At 55.5% G+C, this 21,357-nt stretch overlaps 1 protein-coding gene across 16 annotated transcripts in view; it reads right to left on the reverse strand.

Annotated features, from left to right (window-relative positions):
- Positions 1-21,357, reverse strand: part of PTPRN2 (protein tyrosine phosphatase receptor type N2) — a 724,029-nt gene that overhangs the window by 90,542 nt on the left and 612,130 nt on the right. For all 16 annotated transcript variants that reach the window (XM_072763267.1, XM_072763274.1, XM_072763268.1 and 13 more), the window contains one exon: positions 17,866-18,078. In XM_072763267.1, coding sequence (XP_072619368.1) covers positions 17,866-18,078 — 213 coding nt within the window. The remainder of the gene's footprint in view (positions 1-17,865; positions 18,079-21,357) is intronic.

Raw genomic sequence — 21,357 nt, forward strand, 5'->3', positions numbered from 1 at the left:
AGGGTCTGCGCCTTGGGGCATGTGTGGCAGGGCCCTGAGTGCAGTCTCAGGGGGAGGCTCTGCCTAGAAACCAGGGTTCCAGAGACCTGAGCTGATTCTTCTCCTTGGATTCCGGGAAATCATCCACCTGCTGATAGCACCTGAGTGACAGCCTGACTGTGGTTCTGGCTTTGGGACCTGAGGGCTGTGTGACCTGGGGGAAGCCACCTGGCCTCTCTGAGTCCTCATCTGAGGGCTCAGGTGCTCAGAACTTGCACAGCCCGTGAACAGCAAGCACTAATCACTCAGCTCCAGCGACGCATGCACTGTCCCTAGGTGCCAGGAAGACCCGTCTAGGAGGACCAGCCGAGTCCAAGCTCCCTGGCTCCTGGACCTGCGCACAGCACCAATGACATGGACACCATCTGCTGGGTCTTTCGGGGGACAGGAGCTGGCAGGTGGGGGCCTCCAGGATGGGGCGCGGTGGATCTGCCAGGTGTGCTGAGATGCCGGGGGGCGCCGGAGAGGCTAAAGCATCCTGGCGGCCAGAGCACAGGGGAGAGGACCCCACCTGGAGCTCTGTGTTCTGCAGAGACTGCGCTTCAGGTCTTTGCTGGGCCTGCGGGTGGTGGCCCCCGCTGTAGTCAGCTCTCTCGGGAGCAGGAGGTGGACAGCAGGGTGAACGGTCCATCTGGTCGGAAATGCAGTCGGAGGCGTGGTTTTCTGTGCTGTGGAGGCTCCGAGGGACGCTGCTGTTCACATCAGCCCCCTCCCCCATACTCCTCAGTACCCCCAGGCTTTGCTCGTGTCCAAAGAGAATTCCACCTGCCCTTTGCACCTGCCTGCAACCCGCCGTGGCCGAGGCACCACTTCTCATGCCCGAGGTTCATCCGCAACCAGCCCCTCCTCTCAGGGGTTGCTCTGCCCTTTCTGTGGTCTGGGGTCTGCTCTCTGCCCTGAGGAGGCCACTCCTGTGACCTTGGGAAAACCGTGTCCCTCCCCCGCCTCATCTTCTTAACCTAGGACTCTGGAAAGAATGGGAGGCTGGCCCCTCGTTACAGGGTTGCTGCAGCAGGTGTGAGCATGTGACAAGGTGGGGGTGCTGGCAACTCCGTGGCTGTGGGGGGCCAGCCCCAGCCCCTGGGGTCTCCCTCCAGGCCGGACACAACAACGCCATGCCTGTCCATCCACCAGGAGAGGACACCTGCCCGGCCTGCTGTCTCGGGGAGGGGGCGAGTGCGCGTCTTCGCAGGAGGAGATGGCACCCTCCTCTCCTGCTGCGCTCTCTGAGGGAATCACCATGTGTCCTCTAATTAGTGCTTGAGGCTGATTATGGTTTGTAAAAGAATAACAGAAATTCTGCATTCTAACCAGTCTCTGCACTGCTTTAAAATTAAAATTTCCTAAGGACAATGGAACTTCTTTTTAAAAGACAAGATACAGACTATGAGCTGACTTAGTCGTGGTCTGGCCAGGGTCAGGCTCAGGGTCAGTCTCAGGCTCAGGGTCAGTGTCAGGGTCAGGTCAGGCTCGGGCTCAGGGTCCTGCGCTATGCAGATATGAGCCTCTCAGCAGAGCCGTCTGGCTTCCCCAGCCTCCCCTTTGACCAGAAAGTTCTGCTGGCCTCTGGACAATACCACACTCTTCATGTAAAAGTCTCATCTAAACCTAAAAAAGGCGATTGCGGTCACACAGAAACACCTGGGGATGTGATCCTTTGGACCCCATAGGCAGTGACCCAGCAATGGTTTAGGCATAAACACTGATTTAAACTGTACTTGAAGTCCGCAGCACTGTTCCCACTCCCTGTACTGCTTCCCTGCATTTACTGCCTTGTATTCACCATCAGCTTGCGGGGGGCCCATGCGGGACAGAGCAGAAACTCACGCAGCCGCTGACAAACACTGCATTCCCAGCCAACACTCTGTAAGGAACGATCTGGTGAGTGTAGAGCATAGGGCTGGGGCCATCTACAGGGAGCGTTTCATTTGTGTAAAGGAGGACGGGCAACGTTCCATAAATAATGCAAGTGCTCCCCGGAAGGAACCTGGGGACCCACCCAATGCCGCTCTGAAATCTGTATCATTCAGAATCCTGGCAGGAACGCAGGTTCCTAGGGGAGCGTTACACGTGCCATGAACCGAGGGTGGGAGCAACGGGGGCATGGACCCCGCACAGTCTCAACTCCCTTCACCCTGGAGCCCAGCACTGCCTCTGGGACCCCAGCACGTGCTGTGTGGGTCACGCCTTATCCTCTGCACGGCACAGATTTTCCCCAAACGTACCTTCACTTGGCTGGAAAAGGATGTTCATGCAGGGCCTTCCAGGGCCTCACTAAAAAATAAACAACATTTAAGGTCCAGACCAAGTCCATTCTCATGTTTCAACGATGCTCGGGGTAGCACCACATTAATGAAATTGGGCCTGAGCATTCCGCTTGACCACCTCGTTTACGAGACAATTACCATCTTCACGTAGTAATTCATGGGATTCAACAACCAAGAGGCAGTTAATCACGAAGGAGGAAGAAAGGCAGGTCTCATCACATGGATCTTCAGGTCACAAACCCACACGTGGGGTCGACCCGCAAGTCACTTAATCCTCTTCAAATGGCTCTGTCGTTGGGCTGCCCCAAGCACCCAAGATCCAGACCTACTGCAGGCTGCGTCCTATACGCACCTGGGGTGCGTCCCTCTGGCCCTGAGAGTGCTCAGTGAGGGTCCTGAGTCACTCCTCCCGGGGGCTTCACCAAAGCGGGTTTCTGTTGTCATCCGACACAGAAGGAAACGCCACTGCACGCGTGAATTAGAGATTCTAGGTAGCAAAGGGGAAGTCACTGGTTTTCGGAGCGTGCAGCTCTGTGCCTTCAGGACGTCTGCCTCTGGAGATGGGTGTCAGGTCTTCCTGGAGAGATCGACCATCTCCGCATCTCTGTTCTGTCCCTTCTTAGTTATCTACCCTCCCATCCCAGGTGTGAAGAAGGTTCTTGAGGAAAACAACAGATGCAAATCATTTCATGTTCCTGTGGAGAAGGGTGCACGCACAATAATGAGAAGATGACATGGTTCTGCAGGTGACCTCCCCAGGGCAGCCGTACATGGTTAACAAGCACGTGTCCTAGACCACTCCCATCTTGGGGAAAATCCGTGGCAGAGAACACAGGTCCGACACAGACCCCAGTCCACATGAACCCCCCATTTGCCGCAGCGACCAGGGGCCAATGGCCAGGACCGCACACCCAGAGCTGTGCAGTCTGGACTGCCCTCTGCCTCCAGCTGCGTGACTTAGATGAGGTGCTCGGCTCTGTGTCTCCGTTTCACGAACTGCAAGGTGGGGTAATGGAAGAGTCACGCAGAGCTGGCGGGCAGATCCTCGGGGCGGGTGTGGATGTGGCCCTGAACACTGCACCCCCTCACCACCGGGAGCAGAGTGGGTCAGGACACCAGGCCAGGCCCCACTGCCCGGATGCCACCCCTGCCGGGTCATGGCCCCACGGGCCAGGTGGAACCCAGCATGACCACTGACCACCGTCTTCAACAAGGGGACTCCCTCTCTACCCTTCCTGTAGCAACCAGAGTAACAGGATTTCTAAAACGGAAGGGTCAATCACCAATTAGACATGAGAAGCTTGTGCCGAGCTGTTTAAAGTGGCCAAAAGTTTCCTTATTTGTCAGGAGCGACGAGAACACTCGTGCCTGTGCCCGGGTGACCACAGACTCTCTGAGGAAACTCAAAACCTCAGCCTTTGTGCAGTACAGGGCTGCCTCCTGCATGTCTGGAGCCGGCGCACTCTTGGGCCCGGGGCAGGACCCCTCTGGGCAGGGTCAGCGTGGGGTCTGCTGGGGCCCAGACAGCCCCACATTTTCAGGGAACAGGCTAAGGAGACGGGCCTGCAGGCCACGTTTCAACCCCATGGCTGCCACCTCCTGTGAAGCCCTCGAAGCCCAGGCCCTGGGGTATCTCTGCAAGAGCCTCAAAGTATTTTCTACTTCTTTGTAACACAATTTGCAAAAAATAAGTTGAATAGGATTCTGGGGGCAGAAATCCATCCACACACATAATAATGCAAATGTCTCACTTCTCAAATCTTTATCTGATGGGGGAAAATTGCAGAGAGTGGGAATCGCTCCAAGAGAAAAGACCTGTCATTCCCAAATTCTGCCAAAAGAAAGACCAAGACGACAAAGGCTTAAGAAAAACCGCTTTGTACCTTTCAAGGAACAATCGGAACAAAGCCGCGCGCTGCCTAAGTGTGTACACAAAGGGTGGCTGGAGTTTTAGGGTTATTTGGAGAGCATAATTTGTGGTAACAGAGCAGAACTGAGGAGTGCTGCACAAAGCCGCCAGAGCAGGAGGGGTGGCTCATTAGGGTGTGCCGGGGAGGGGGAAGGCCAATTACTTTCCAGGCTGCATAAAACACTGAGCGAGCACGCTGAAAAGGAACCAGCCCTCTCTGGGGAGGGACCCTGTCTCCAGCTCAGAGGGCACTGCAGCCTCCCACAAATACAGCACCGACAATGGCGCACAAAGCACCCACAAGGCGGCCTCATGGGGGGCGGGGGTCCGCATGCTGTGATGAGGCGTGGGGGCTACAGAGCACACAGCACGGGGAGGTCTCTATCCAGACCCTCTGATTCCGGAGCAAACACACGGGATCCCCGGGAGGCACCGTGCACGCAGGATGGTCTGGACCTGCGGAGGCTCTGCTGGGGGTGGGGGTGGGGAGGCAGGCAGTTTTGCTTTTCTTTTTTATTTTGCTCATTTTTCCCCCTAAATAAAGCATGTGTGACTTCTGTAGTAAAGAACACCAGAACAAGGTGCATTCAGAATCCATAAAATTCTTCATTCCATATGAAGAAGACTAAGTGAAATGGTTAGAAACTACGTGTAGGTTAAAGTGCAGGAGGAGACATCCCAGGTTGTCAAAGTGGCGATAAGGTTGCGTTAGAAAACCAGGCACATCGGGGAAATGTCCCGTGTGATCACCTGTGTCTGTCCATGGCGGTTTCATTGGTGGGTTGTTACCTCTCCGTGGATACGGATATGGCCTAGGAGGGACTGCTGCGCTCTGGGCCATGGGGCGATGGCGCTGACACTGGGACTTCCCAGATGGTTTACAAGAGCTGCTCGACACACGCCCCCCCACCCCCCGTAAATCACATACATCATTGGTGCTGCGGAGGAGGAGGAGGAACGTGAGCGCCAAGCCCAGTGCAGGCTGGAGAGGCTCTCCCAGCATCCCCTGCACATGGGGTAGGGGGCTCTGGGGGGCACACAGGGCACACACGGCCACAGCCTTCCTGGGTGACAAACAGAGCCCTCCTGCCCCCTCCCTCGGAAGTCGGAGCCGTAGCAGAAACCCAGGGAGGCCCACCTCTCAAGCCCGGTGGGGGCTGAGCTGTCCTTGTCCTCTGTGGGTGCCCCTGGATGGCGCGTGCAGAGGACCGAGTTGGGGCTCGCCACAACTGTTCCTAGGATGGGGGCGCTCGGTTGGTTCACAGCTCACCCATGGGACCTGGCTTTGGGTGCATGGCCACCGCTGCTCATCCTGGAACATCCTGGAACGTCACCTCCCCACCCCCGGGGGGCTTCTCAGTGGTGTTGACGGAGGGAGTCCGGCCCAAGCCCCCCAGGAGGGATGCTCCTCCAGGGCCCCAGGCAGGACGGGCGCTCACTCCGCCCCACCACCGACACCCTCCTAATGCTCGGGCCGCAGACGGCGCTCCTCTGGTCCAATGTGCAGCTGCATTATTTTAAGTGCTGGGTTCCACAACATTCATAAACTAACCCAAACAGCTCCGCGATAAACGTTGTTTGCCAAGGAATAGCGAGTAATTTTATCCCATTTTGCAAGACGTCTTCTCAAAATAAAAAAGGCACATTTTAAGTTGGAGAAGTGAAAATACTTTTCAACACTCTTGTGAATTTAGAAGGGTCTTTGAGCCATCCAATGTCAGAAGGAAAAAAAAAAAACGCTTTTTTCCACTCTTCTGCCCCCGGCCCTGGCGCCATGGCATCGTCCCTCTTCCCTCCACTCCTCCCTCCTTCCTCCCTCCACTCCTTGCCCCCATGCAGCCAGACCCCCCAGGGTGGCCCTAGGTAACAGCCATCACGCATCATTCTCCAGCTACCAGGACAAGAACTACACCTCACCTCCCAAACTTGAGAATGGAAGTCATTTTCCGGTGTTTTTCATCTCCTTCGGTGTCAAGCACAGGGGGGAGGCTGCAGAAGATGCCTGCTTGTGGGGTGCACCGTTGGTGTGCCGCCCTGGACAGAAGGGCCACCTGGGAGCCGGCATCATGTCCAGCTGCAGAGAGGGGAAGGCGGTATCCTACCCCTGGGTACTGACTACCACCGGCAGGCAGCAGCTCAAGAGCTTTAGTAAGTTCGGAAGGTTCCTACAGTCTTTTGACCCTGGCAGGTGGCACACAGCCCACAGAAGAGGCCCCAAAGGCAACTGGAGAGTGCGCGCCACTCTGTCCACCCACATGTGGTGGCCTAAACTGCACGGGGCTGCCAAACCCACTCTTCTTGGAGGCCGCTCTCCTTTAAGAGCAGAGGTATGCTCATTTCTCTCAGCTCTGCTCTTGATAAGCATCAGGCTCAAGTCAGAGGAAGGAAGCCATTGTTTCCATAAAACGTCTTTCTCCACCAGCACATAGGGACCGAGGGCTTCTGCCCCGACCGCTCGCGCTGTCACCTGGAGCTGGACAGGACCTGGAGATGGGCAGTTCCCGCCGGACGAGCCGCCCTCACAGCCCCGCACAGCCCCACCTGGCCACAGGTGTGTGGCAGGGCCGACCACAGACACGAAGCCCAGGCCTGGAGGCCGCTGCAGCCTGCCACCCTCCTACCATTAAGTTATCATCTTGCCCAGGAGTCTGCGATGCCTTCAGAGTTCACAGATCCAGTGCCACCTCCGTGAGCAGGGCCAGTCTTGGGTGGCCCACACGCACATCCCAATTTGGACCAGTTAGAGTAGCCAAGTCCATCCATCACCAATAAACCCTGAGAGCCTCCTGGCCTGGCCAGGCAGAGTGGGCTGCGAGCTGTTTTCTGCAAGAAACGTCTGCCACTGTCCTTTCTTCTTGCTGAAAGGTAATGATGAATCATCATCCCTTGTCGTCATCGCCACCATCATGCTGGGCAACACCTGCAGGACCTGACCCCGGTGCTCCCCTGTGCGGGGCGCCCCCCCAGATGCTGCACATCACCAGGGACGGCTCACAGAGCCTCCAGCACACCCCGCACTGGCCCCGCTCACAACTGAAGCTTAGTGCAACATATGGATTAGCTTTTATTGAGCACCAGAAGGTCCCCTGCAGGGCGCTGTGCATTCATCACACAGATCTGGCATTTCAGGGAAACCAGGGTGTCCTCACATTCGCAGAGCATGTGATGGGGAGGGACAGGACCAGGCCTGCCAGCCCCCGTGCAGAAGGAAGCCCAGATGCAACCACCAGTGATGGAGAAGTGACCACGGACTCGTGCGGCAAGGTCAGGGGAAACAAAGGGTCCTGGTGCTGAGAACTGGGCAGGATGACCCAGGGCCAGGAGAGAAGGCTTGGTGAGGGTGTGGGGTCTGGGCAGGCTGACAGATGGGAGTGATCTGGAAGGATAAAGACGAGTGGGAGGGCTTTCAGTGTGAGGGGCATAGTCCGCACAAAGGTTCAGACACAGAAAAGCACAGGGGATATTCCAGGGGCTGTGAGGAGCTGGCCAGGGACACAAAAGGTATTCACGTCCATGCATTCTGCAGCGTTGCCTAATTAAGCCAAAGGGCAGGGTCTGGGGGCAGGGCCTGGGGGTGGGGCAAGCCCCCAGCAGCTGCCTCTCTGCTTAGGGGCTGCACATGTCCAGGGCCCAATTATTCCATGTGACACCACTCTGAATGGTGACCTGCCTGCACAAGGCCGAAGAGGGTCCTGAGGAGGCCTGGGCTGGGTGGCTTCAGGTGACCCCCACCAGCCCCTTCCCACCTCAGCTTCATCTCTGCCTCCTCCGGCATGATGCAGAGGAAGGGCGCTGGCCTCCGAGGGCTCATGAGGATCCGAGACAGGTCCAGGATGGGGACAGGTGCTGCCCTTCCGAGGAGGCTGGGGCTTCCAGTGGCTGTCGCATGAGTCCAGCCAGGGTGCCGGCCTGTGATTTGGGGCGAGAGCTGAGCAGAGCCAGTACCAGGGTTGGTGGGAGAAGAGGCACCGAGAGGCTCCAGGGCACCAGGCTCATGGGGGCAGCTCTGTGTCCCCCGGAGATGCACAGACTCACGATACACCAGGACCACAGAGCAATGGCTCAAAAGGCCAACAGGACGGTCTGAAGTTTGGTCCTGGTTTCCCCTCAGGTTTCAAAGTTTGGGGCCACTGAGCTCAGGATTTTCACTGTCCTTGACTGTGGTGGAGGACAGCAACACTGGGGAGAGGGAGACCATCCCAAGACATGCCAGCTGGGTGGGGCATCCCTTCCCACCCATTACTTGGTTTTGCAAACAAGTCCATACTGTACTTCCCCCCTCTTGGTTTCTGTGCTGGTTTATGAAAGGTGCAATTCTAGGCATACCCCCTTTTGGGTTATCCTTCTGCTCCATTGTCTTCACAGAAAACCAAAGTGACACGATGCTCACTTACAGAACAAATCCTGACTTCTGATGTTAATTCGAGAACCTTAGTCCTCTGGCTGCGCATGGGTGCTGACTTCCTGCACAGTTAGCAACCCCAGCATTTACCGCCCAAACTCCGCCAGCCGTCAAGTCCATCCAAGCCCAACGCCGTCTCATGTTCGTATTCTCCAAACACCATATGGAATCACGCATTTTAAAACATTTGGCCTTCCTTGCTAATCGCAGCGTCTCTGAGTCGGCTTTCCCCTGTTTCCCAAATAATCATACACACAGACACACACAAACACACACCCAGACACATAATCAGGCTGGTTGCTTTATTCTTAAAGCTTAAATTTAAAAATCGTTCAATGTTCTTCAAGAAAGGTAGACTAAACACTGGCAGCACCTGGTTTGGATGTGTTGGAGTCTCGGGCCTGGACAGCCCTGTGTTCTCAAGCAAGCGCCACTGCCACGTGTGTGCCAGGGCCCAAGGTCCTCCTCTGTAGGGGAAGGGGGTCCCCTCCAGTCAGCGCGGCTTCAGGGAGGGAGGAAGGGGACACCTGCCTCGGCGGCCAGACCCACCGGATCAACCCAGCAGTCAGTGGGGTGGCAGGGGTTGTGGCCTCAGTGCCCTCACATCCTGGCTATTTATTTTTCACCACCAAAAATCCCGACTGAATACTTTGCACAAGTCACCTTCCTACCTGGAGATCGTTTGTGTGAACATCTTGTCCTGGTTAATAGACAAATGACCTACCAAGATTCCATTCTTAATTATCAGCAAGATTCCCAAAGCAGAGAGCCCCAGTGGAGATTGGAATATTCTGAGGAACAAAGTTTAAGAATGACTAATTAGGCGGAGAAGAGAAATCCAATTATGCAGCTTCTCCAATGTAAGAGGAAAAGCTGATACTGCTCGCTGCCTAAGACACGACTGGGATGCTGCCCACACAACATCATCGCCTGAGTGCCTCTCTCCCTCACCTCCTCTGAGAAGCCCTCCCAGGCCCCCCAGGCTCCCTGGGGACCCTCGCGGCACTTCCATCCCATGCACAGGCTTCACACAGGTATAAGCTGGTCCTATGTGTGAGCAAGGTCTTCGCCAACCTTCTTGTGACAGAAAATGTGATTCTTTCATTAGAAGAAATGAGCGTTCTGGAGAGAGACCTATGGGGCCACTTCTGCGTTCGGCCATCCAGCCTTTCCCAGGCTTGGGCACTGTGTTCCTTGGGGGTGACCCACATGCCACCAACCCTGAATCTGCACGAAGGCAGGGTGGGAGGTGGGCAGTGGGGCACAGGGGGGCCGTGGAGGAGTGTGAGGTGAGGACGCATGCGCACCAGCGGGCCCTTGCCTCTGGGAGTCTGCGGGCTGACTGGATCCTTCCCTCATGACCTTGAATGTCCCTCCTTGACATATAGAGACGACAGTCATCGGCCCGAGTCTCCTGGGTGGGAGTGTAAACACATGGCCTGGGCCCTCTCAAGGGGCATTCCCGGGATGACAGGGATGGCATTCCCCCTCAGTGTCATCACGTGTGGTCTCAGTGTCATTCCTGTGGTCAGATGGCAGACTCCTTGCCTTGAAGAAGCCAGAGACTGAGCTGAGATGTGACTTTGACGTTCCCAAAGTCCCCGGGGCCACGTACACCCAGAGAGGCAGAGGGCCCTTCCCCACCCATACTTGCAGGATGGCTTCCCCTTGTCCCTGCCACGGGAGGGGCCCAACTGGGCTTGCCTATATTTGCCAGGTCATGCACTGCACTGCGGACAATGCCACTGGGCTTGGGACACACTTCCTCGTCCCCCTGGGGGCTTGGGTCAGAGTGCAGGTCCTTGCACCAGCCTCCTGGCGCATGCATGCAGGGCCCGACGGCCGGACTCTACGCCAGGTGGACTCTACGCCAGGTGGCCAAGCCCAGGATGTCCCTATGTCAGGCTGCAGGCCTGGGGGCATCATTCTCCCACAGGGAGGGCCTGACTATATGGAGCCATCCAGGCCCTGCCCCCTGCAGGCACCAGTCCTCCCAGCAGGGAAACCAGGCGACATAAGCCCCTCTGAAGGGGACGTGTGTGTGTGTGTGTGTGTGTGTGTGTGTGTGTGTGTGTGTGTGTTCAGGGCCTGGACTGGGTGGTGCAACCTGGTCCCTGCGGTTGCCCTTGAGAATGCCTTCCCCCTGCTCCTGCCATCTTCGCCTCAATCCCCATGAAGCCCATTTTTCATCTTTCACTTGACTCTCCAGCTTCTCCTGCCAGCACCCCTGTGATTCAGGGCCTCGCCCCTGACAATGTGAGGGCAACACATCCATCCCTGGGCACACGCTGCTGCCTGCACGAGGACGGCTCCCCTGCACAGGGTCCCTGCGCTGGCCCGGGGGGCGGGAGGTGGGCAGGGTGGATGGAGGTGACCTGGGCCAGGCTTGCACCCCCATCCGCCTGTCGTCAGGGCTGTATCCGAGGGCTGGCCTTGCTGCTCACTGGTCCTGGGAAAATGGGGGAGAAGCAGAATAACCCCTTTTCACCCTACCCTAGCCACCTTCACAGACGTCTGGATGTCCCTGAAGCACATGATTCCTTTGCAGACTGTTTGTCTTCAGCTTTGGTGTAGATGATGTGCCCACCTCTCCGAATCGGGGCCAGGCACAGAGGACCAGGTAAGAAGTACACATCCAGAAGAGAGGCATCCCTGCCAGGACCCTGGCGCTTAGGCCGAATCCCCAGCCGCCAGCAATGAGTCTGGGCACCACTAGCACCACAAGTAACCGCTCAGACCTGATATACATCCATATTCCTGTGACCTCCTGTGACCTCCTGTGACCTCGGGCAGCCCCCGAAGATCCCACAGCTCCTCTCATCCCATTCTGCAGGTAGGTGCAGGCAGGAGATCCAGGAGGAAGGGCAGCATCAGAGGATAGGCATGCAGGTGGCTCCCCCACAGGGCTGCCGCAGTGCAGGGGAGCCGGCCTGGCCCCAGGACGACAGACCTGGTCCCCCGTAGGAGCTCACGGGCTGGGGGCTTTCCTGGGCCAGGACTTGCCCCGTCCACACTGATCCTGCCTCCAGGATGCCCACAAAGGATGTCCTCCATGCCCTACTGTCCTTGTGGAGACGTGGCCACAGTGACAGGGATGGCATTCCCCCTCAGTGTCATCACGTGTGGTCTCAGTGTCATTCCTGTGGTCGGATGGCAGACTCCTTGCCTTGAAGAAGCCAGAGACTGAGCTGAGATGTGACTTTGACGTTCCCAAAGTCCCCGGGGCCACGTACACCCAGAGAGAGGCAGAGGGCCCATCAAGTCTGGGCCCAGGGACAGGTTCTGCGTGTGAGGGCCCCCCGGCCCATGACATAGTCTGGGCAGTGGGAAGAGCACTGGCCTGGGGCCCAGAAGGTATAAATCACCCTAATTCAGCTGCACCACCCATCGGCGGTGGGACTGGGACAAGTCACAGCTGATCCGACGTTTGCTGTCAGAGCACCTCCCTGGGTGCTGGCAGGCAACTGTGAGCACCAGCTGGGAACCCCAGGGTCTGACCCCAGGAGCCCCCTGAGCACATAGGGTGCCCTCGAAGGAGCTCCCACAGCCTCCGAGGGATGGAAGCAGCTTTGGCTTCCACAGAGACCAGCACTGGAGCAGGTTACCAGCGCCGACCTGGGCCCTCCCTCGGCAGCCCCGCCAGGACGTCCCTGGCCCCTCAGGGCCCCTTACAGACAGCATGACCCACGCTTGGGGACGTGGCCCGATGCAGTGGAGGTGAAGCTAGTGTGCCCTCCCCTCCCTCGCTTGCCTTCCTTAAAAGACAGTTATTCAAGCGACATCCAGATCCGCTAACCAGCCACCAACACGGCAACAGAACCCGGCAACACGGTGATGGAAGGAAGCCCTGAATCCAGGTCTTGGGATGCTGCGCACCAGCCATCCCAAGCTTTTGTCTTCCAAGCAGCTCACTGAGTGGTCTGTTATTTTCAATTAAGTCTGATCTAATTATTATCGTTTGATCAAGGGAGATGGCTTTGCTATATTAGGACAGAGACATATCTCAGTTTGGTGTTTAGATATGTTTTTGGCAATCTTTCCAGCCTTCCGCCTCCTCTAGACTTATTTCCAAATCTCAGGAGCTATTTCTGAGGAGACACGTTGGGCAGAGACTGGAGGATGGGCTCGCGCTTGCGGCTTTTGGAAACGGCATCTTTGAGAATTTCAGGTTTATGAGAAAGGCTGCACTAGAGATTCATGCCTTACGGAATGGCACTCAGACTCAGAGTGCAAAGGAATCTAGAAGATTCTGTGGGGCTTGCTGGCCCTCACTTGAAACTGCACACAGGCACAAAACGCACAGGCATTCCTCTCTGCAGAGCAAGGGCCTGCTTGGTTCCCTGAGGCTGGCACGTGACTGGGGCCGTGGCATGTGGCACCTTCAGGCAACAATACGGCTTTTACTTAATTTGCAGTGGAGCTCAGGCCTCTCTCTGGGATCACGGGGTGCACAGCACCCCAGCACAGGCCTCCCCCTTAGGAGCCTAGCTTCTCCTTGACCAGATGAGCCATCGACTCTGTGTCTGGAAAGCTTCTAGAGAATTCTCCCTATAGACCCACAGGTGCTAACAGCTTCCTGCAAAGGCAAAATGAGCCAGAATCCCAATTCTCAGGCTTGCTTGGGTTGGGATAAAAACGTTAAGTTCTTTAATGATACTGGAGGGTACTTTTCTGTTTTTGAAGCAGGATAGACTTTGCTTGATGGGAAGTTGCAAAAAGAAAGAAAAGAGAAAGAAAAGAAAGAAAGAAAAGAAAGAAAAGAAAGAAAGAAAGAAAGAAAGAAAGAAAGAAAGAAAGAAAGAAGTTATTTTGACCTGAAAATTTAAATGTAAAGCAAAGAAAGGCCATGCTTTCAGACTGTAATGGGCTATTTCAGGAGTTTGTGGTGGGGGTCAGGGAAACGTCAGCAGACTCCCTGTTTTCTACTGAAATTGGACAACACTTCTCTAACTAGTGATTGCGCTACTTACAAAAGATTCAACTGCCTTAAAAAAAAGAAGGTCCCTTGATCCAATGTGCAGAGGAATAAGCCAGCTGGCAACATGCCCCCTCCTCTGTGAGGCACAAGCTCTCCCCTGGCCCTGGGCTGTGGAGTTAGGCTGGGGCCCCAGGGCACCTCAGCCCGGGCGGAGGGAGCACCCCAAGCAGCTGCCACCACGCACCTACTGCATAGCCAGCGGGGTGAGCACCGCAGCCAGTGTGCAGGCCGCCCCGCACCCAAACGCATGCTCTCCTCTGGGTCTGCTTCCAAAGGCCTCCCAGGGACAAGGAAGCCTGCTGGGTATTGTGAAGCGAACCATCAAAAGACGCTTGCTGGAACTTCCGCAGGGTTCTGTGCCCTCACTTGGGGACAGGCAGGGTGGGAGCATGGGGCTGCCCCAAGGTGATCAAAGCCTCAGAGAAACGGAGGCAACATTCAAAGAGACTCCAAGAGAGGAGGGGGATGTGTTCTAACCACCTCATCACTTCTTTCTGCAGTGTCACCCAACGGCCTTCCCCAGAATCAGGACTTTCCCACAAGGAGATGCCCATCCCATGCAGGACACAGCTCCACGCCTCCGTCCACACCGATCCGAACCCCACCAGCTTCGAGCAGGTGCCGTAGACGTGCACACACGTATACACATGACACCGATGTTATGTCCTAACATGCCAGTGTGTGTGTGCGTGTGGGGGGGTAATAAAAATAAGAAAATTATCTTTTTAAATAATGAAGTACAGATTTAATCCAAGCATGTTATGTTTTATATATTTAGGAGAAAAAATAACATGAAGTAACCACAACGGGGAAAAGTTGGCAGCCGTCGTTAAAAGAAATGTCCTTTCAAAATGTGCTTCCGTTTTTCTGAAAGTTAATACACCCAATTCTTTCAGGCTCAAGGAAATGAAACTTCAATAGATTATCTGATAAGACTGATCTCTGGGTAAGTGTCAAAGTGTAAGAGTCTATCAAGAAATACTTGATTTTCCAATAGGTAGAGTGACCAAAGTATCACACAAGTACACGTGTGTAAACTAAGCTTTGAGATGCTAACTCTGTCTATGAAATAGCTTCATGCTTAGGAAGAAGAGGAAGCATGTTTAAGCGTGTTTGCACTGGGACCTAATAATGCAAATGACTCACTGTTTTGAAACAATTTTAAGAGAAGCCCACTGATCATTCTGGAACAGTCTCTTGGATGCCCTGTAACTCACCCAAAGCCACAAACCGTGAATTATGAGCACGTGGGGGCTCTGCATCGGCTGCCAGGAGCCTGGGAGGGTAAAATCTAGAAGGTGTGCATTGTCAGGGATGGCAAGGACCAGGGCCTTCCAAAGGGTCTGCTGCATGGGGGCCTCCCCACCTGAGCTCCCTTGCAATGAGGCCATTGCTGGCTGTTCACCTGGGCACATACGGACTCTCATCCTTGGCTCCCTGGGAAGAACTCCTGCTCCAGAGGCCACCAGCCCGGAGCTCCCCGCGTCTTCACTGCTGACCAGAGCCAGGCTCCTCATGTTCTGATAAGAACACTCAGTTCCTCTATTTAAAGGGTAAATTGATAATCTGATGTAAGTAAAACTTATTGCGTTGCCACCCACAGCTCCTCACTCCCAGGCTTTTAACCTCTGTACACAATAACCTCTGTCTTAAACATGAGAGACTCCTGACTCTAGGAAACGAACAAGGGGTAGTGGCAGGGGAGGTAGGTGGGGGGATTGGGTGACTAGGCACTGACGGGGGCACTTGACGGGATGAGCACTGGGTGTTACAATATATGTTGGCAAATCAAACTCCAGTAAAAAAATATACACACCAAAAAAACCCAACCTGTCTCTTGGAAAGTTTGAGTATGAAATAACGTATGATGTTAAATTGCCAGTTTTCCTCATCACCCGGTGTCGGGAATTAACAGGAGGTTTATCCAAATCTCACTTGCATTATAGGATTAGCAGAGCGCAGAAAAGTTCAATGGTTGAAAAATGAAGAAAGCGTCAAAGCAACTTCTCCTGAGACTGTTTTTATGTCTGCAATACTTTAAAAAACCCAGACGGTGGTAGCTCTAGAAAAGCCAGGGTTAGGGTGGATGCATTCCTGAGTTAATACCTGCTCCCTTCACAAATGTAAGCACCCTCTATTTCTAGTGACACTTTTGAGAGCCTTCATCCATGACTCAGCGAAATCTAGCGGTAAAAGTCCTGAAATCCCATCCCCATTTGCTGAGTCCTGCTCTGCGGCAAGCCACAAACCCAAACAACTCAACAGCTCAAGCAGTAACATCTCCCCAGCAGAGAATCCACTTTGGGTCAAACGTCTAGAGTTAACCAGAGTTGTTCCCTAAAAGTATTTCATGGTGATTTGGAAACTAAGCCCATCAGAAAATCTTTGTAATAATTTCATTTCCAAATTTTCCTAGATTGTATTTTTTAAGCAAAAGTTTTTTCTGTGCTTTCCCCCCTCTTTTTATTAATCTGGGTGGAAGAAAAGCACACATTTCATTTATTGTCTGGATTACAGATTCTTATTAAACAAACCAGAGCTCATTATAAAATCAATATCAACTTAACCACCATGCCCCCAGGAGGAACAGCAGAAAGGTCACTCTAAGAAATTCAAACAATTTTCCTGCTGGAAGGGCATGATTTTAATTACAGATACTATTAATTAGAGCTGTCACCGGGAAGATTTTTTTTCTGTTAATTATCACAAACTCGGTTCTAAGTATGCAATTTCAACCTGCATTCTTGCCAAACTTAGTCACTTTTGCATGCAAGCCCAACCTTTCCATTCTATCAATATTTTATATTTGAATTTCAAAGTATATCAAAGGATGCCATGCTTTCTAAAAATCCACCCCTGTGTGATCTCCCGTCTCTTGCACACAGAACAGAACTGGTGTGATAATTTATTTATGTCCTGGCACAGACACAGCCTAGAAACCCCGGCATCCTACACTGATGGTCTTGCTCAATAGAATTTCTGGATAAATTCTTACTAGTTTATGTGACTTTTTTTTTTTTTTCTGGGCTGCTTCTTCAAACGTGATTTTTTTTTTTTTTTTTTTTTTTTGCTTTGAAGCAGAGCTGTGCACTGAGGCTGAAATGCCATCTCCCACACATTCGAAGGTGCCATTTCTTTATAAGAGAAGATCCTACTGACCTGCCTTGCGACCTCCTCCAGAAAACCAGAGTTTTTCTCTATTCAGTGGTGATACCAAGAACTTTCTAACAAGGGCCAGGGGGAAGCTATCTCTTGGTCTCTTTTAAGCATAGTGATTTTATAAATTCATCCAACTCCTTTTGTGGGCCAGCGCCAGGGTGGCCAGTGGAGCAAAAGCAGCCAGCTCGGACAAGCTCTGGGGGGGCACCTGGCAAGACAGTATGGGGGGAGGGTGGTTCTAGGAAGAGCTTGGGAGCCCCCTGTGTAACTGTGATACTGAATATTCAACTTATATGTTATTGTAAAATGCGATGCATTATTTACAAGACAGACGTGCCACACATCATAATCCCCTGACTAGAAAAAAAAAAAAGAATCTGGCCCAATGAGAGAAGATATTTCACAAGTATATACTGATTGAATTTTCAAAATGATAATTAAGTATTTTACCTTCCCAAATGGGAACGATGCTGATTGTTGTCACCTGACTTGTATGTGCTGTGGGCTGGCCCATTCTCATTGCTTTAGGATGTCACTAAATGTGAAGTGCATGCTACAGAACTCCCAAACATTCTGTGAGTGTTTCCCTTCTGGGCTGCACCCGCCTTTCTCACACTCTCAGGGGCTTCCGAGTTGTTTCCAGGTGTGTGTGGAATGGTCGCATGTTTCAGCACACACCCGCCACCATTGCTCTCATGGAGACGTCCTTGGTGTACTTCCCACCGCTCAGCACTGGATTGCCCAAATAATAGTGGGGGGTGGTGATGGGCCAGGTCAAAGGGTCTTTTCGTATAAGACCTGAGGAAGTTGATGATCTAAGAGACATCTTCAAATGTCTACATAACCAATTTATCTTGCAACTTTGGCATCTTTCATGAATAGTGGCCAAACTAAGATAACAGGTCATACATAATTCATGTTTTGTACTTTTTTCCACATTTCTATTGAGCAACCTGTTCTCACGACTCATGGAGACTAGCCGAGAATAGAGTAGGATTCATACAAAGCAGTAAACCTGTGGTTATAGGGTGTTTACATGAATGCTGATGAGTAGCTGCAAACTATGAATAAATGAACCGCTGGGAACAGAGGGGACAAACAGAACCCATACCTGATAGGCAGCTGTAGCATCTGGGCCAGAGTGGTCCCCTACTCCCGAAAGCTTCTCTTGCAGCCTGGAGTGGGATGTGTGGCGCAGGCAGTAGATGACACTCGAGGCCAGCAGGACCCCAACCATGGCCACCACAGAGACCAGGGTGAGCACGATGAACGGGGTCGAGTCCTCTTGCTCTGCTCCTTGCGGTAGAAACTTAAGCTTGCTTTTCTGAAGAACAAAGAGAAGGTGCATGTTAGGACCTAACAAATTAGGACCTCCTAGAGACCACCCTTCTCCGAGGAGACATAAGTGTCAGGCTCAGCCCAGCACTATGCTACCATCAGACCATTCAGAACAGCAGCCCTCAAACTAGCACACTACAGACTGCAATGTTCTCAAAAGGACCTGGAAGCATCACTTGTTTCCCTTATGGACACCATTTTTCTAACCATAACAACGTCAAGCCTTTGGCAGCTGATTTGCTGCCTTAAGTAAAAGTGCACATCCCTTCCTCTAGACAAGTGTGAGGAAAATACAGCAGTTTATCCCGAGCACACACCACAAATGTTTGGGGGGGGGGGTGCCTAGAGCACAGAAAAGTCAAGGCGCACACAGCACACAGGGGAGGCAGGTTCTCCTAAGCTTCACATCTGCATTCTTGAAGACAACTGCAGGGGGGCCGCCTCCAGAGGAACCGGCTGCCGACACCCCCACCGACCTGCCCCTGCGAGCACCCGCGGGACACAGACCCCAAGGGCACCATGAACCGAGTGCTTTTCCCTGAGGGAGCTGCAGGGCTTTTGCAACCCGAGGGTCCCGAGTTCCCTTCTCATGGTGCCGACCCTGAGGAGACCAGCCATCAGATTCCCGTTGCCCTGGGGGCAGGGGAGAGCCTCCAGGTGTGCTTCCCTAGGCTCCACCCGCCACAGGGCGACAGGTGCCTGGCGCTCCCAGTCAGCTCGACGGCAGGTGTACTGGCCACAGTCAGGGCAGGGAGGAGGGCCCCTCGGGCAGCGCGCCCTCCAGCCTTCCTGGGGACCTGAATGGAGACGTGCGCCCCGCCTCATCCCAGCTTGCTACAAGCCGAGAACAATTAGCAAACTCCTTTCCACCACCTAATTTCGCGTGGTAACAAAATGGATTTTTCCCCATGAATGCCTGGTCGGCCTGTTCATTATGTGTCTTCTATTAGTAATCTTCTGCTCCGTATCCAGCCTCCCACCCGCTCGTTCGCTCCTGTCCCCGAGTGTACACAGGGCCTCCTATGTCAGGCCGGACCATTTTTATCTTGTAATCATAAAGGCCACCAAAGCAATTATCGCCGGTCTTGACTGGAAAAGCTGGTCATTAATTAGCCTCCTTTTGCCTTCCGTGCAGCGGATTAGCTGGTGCCGGGACTGAGTTAATGGAAACGCGGGTTAAATGAGAAAAGGCGCTGGATTTTCTTGCCTGGATGCGCGGCTCCGAGGACCGCGGCGAGGCTGGCAAGCGGCGGGAGGTGCACGGAGGGGGGGGGCTTGGGAGAGGGGAGGGCTGGCGGGGGAAGGGAGGCGGAGGGGGAGGGCTGGGGTGGAGGGCGGGGGCGCGGGAGGCGCGGGCAGGGCTGCCGGAGGTCTGTGTGGCGGGTCCCGCGGTAGCCCCCGGCGGGGACCCCTCCCCTCCCCCGTCTCGCTCGCCCCTCCCTCCGCGCCCGCACGGCCGCCCCCAGAAGGTGGAGGCTCCAGGAGCCGCGGACCAGCCGCCCGCCCCGCCGACCCCGTCCCCTCCGCACCCCGTCCCCGCCCGGGCAAATAAACCGCGTGGACCCCGCCCGGCGCAGCGAGGCCCAGCAGTGCCGGAGGGAGCGCGGCCGCCCGGGTCCTGGCCTCCCCGGCCCCGGTCCCCGCGCCCCGGTCCCCGCGCCCCGGCCTCCCGCTCCCCAGCTCCCCAGCTCCCGGCCCCGGCCTCGGCCCCGGCCCCTCGATGCTTCGCTCGCGTCCCCGTCCCCTGTCCCGCAGCGGCTTAGCGCCCGAGGGCGCAGCGAGGCTCGGGCCAGGGTCCCCGCCGCCGCCCCGGGTCCGTTCCGCGGCTGGGGTGGCCGTCCCCTCTGCGCCCCGAAAGAGGCCGGAGGCACACCTCCGTGACGGGCGTCCCCAGTAGGACGGCTCGCCCCCTCCGCCCGCGCCCCCCGCGCCCCCGCGGGCAGCCTCGCCGCGGCAGACCAGCGCGCACAACAAAGGAGGCGGCGCGGCCGAGACGGGCTCGGTCCGCCTGGCCGTCGCGGCGCGTCCCCCCAGCCCGCCCGGGGCAGCCCCTGGAAGTCCCCGTGTCCCCGCTTGGGCCGGGCGCCAGCGCGGGGGATGCCAACCAGGCGTCGGGAGGACCCCTCGCGCTCACGTGGTTGCCGGCGCCCGGGACGGGGACTTCTGGGCCTTCCTGCCCGGCGGCGCGGAGCGCACACGCGGGTGCTGGCCACCCGGCCTCTGGTGGACGCTCGGTGCGCACCCGACAGGGGACCACCGGGCCGTGGGTGCGCTCACCGTGTGAGGGGCACGGGGCGGGAGGCCACGGAGACAAGTGGCAGGCGCTGCCCACACACCAACCTGGCCCGGGTCGGGGGCAACGGAGAGACCCCAGGCTGGACATGCAGCTTGGAGGCCGCCCCGAAGCTCTTCCCACCGTGGCCGGGGCACCGACGGGTCATCGGTCGTGGTGACCCAAGATGCGCTGGGCACGCACGGGGACTGGAACAGGGCCTGCCGGCTGCCCCTTCCTCAGCGCCAGAAACTGACTCAGAGGTCAAAGAAAAATGTCAAGGAGAGCGGCGGACTGTCCCTCCTGTGGAGATCCTGCTCTCCCTCCTCCCTGCTCGCTGCCCAGCTCCCCCCGACCCCACCCCTGCGGGTCCCAGGTGCTGCTGGGGGAGGAGGGGAGGCGGGGAGGAACAGGAGGAAACCCCCCTGCCCACAGAGTCTCATTTTCTCTGGTCCCCTCTACTTCCAAGCTGTCCTGCAAAGAAGGGTGACCGTGGTCCCAGGCAGGAGGGAGGCACCCTGGCTGACATCCCGCAGCTCATGGGGGATGGCTCCTCCTGCAGCCAGGAGAGGGGTCGCTGAGGCTGCTGATGGCAGAAGCGCTGGGTGACCCAAGCATGGGCTCGGGGTGGAGGGGGGTGGGGGCTCAGAGGGTGTGAGCCAGAGGGACACCATGCACCCTCCCTCCCGTCCTGGCTGTGATGCTGAGGTCGCCAGTCCCTGCGGGGCTCGGAACCCTCCCTCCTGCCGGCCTTGGGTGCCACCGCTGGAACCAAAAGTCTCTCTTCCTTGTCCCTTCCCGCTCCCAGCCCGCACCTCAGTGGGTGCCCACCTACCTAGCGCTGAGCTGCAGGGCCCAGTGAGAGGAAAAACTGGTGCTGGTTGCTAGCCTGGTCTTAAGAATCCCGGACGAAACGAAAATTTATACAAATTTTTCAAAAAAATAAAAATTAAGGAAAGTGAACTCTCCTTTTTGGCATAGTGATTGAACTTA

This window comes from Vulpes vulpes, chromosome 7 (genome assembly GCF_048418805.1).
Source record: "Vulpes vulpes isolate BD-2025 chromosome 7, VulVul3, whole genome shotgun sequence".
Classification (NCBI taxonomy): domain Eukaryota; kingdom Metazoa; phylum Chordata; class Mammalia; order Carnivora; family Canidae; genus Vulpes; species Vulpes vulpes.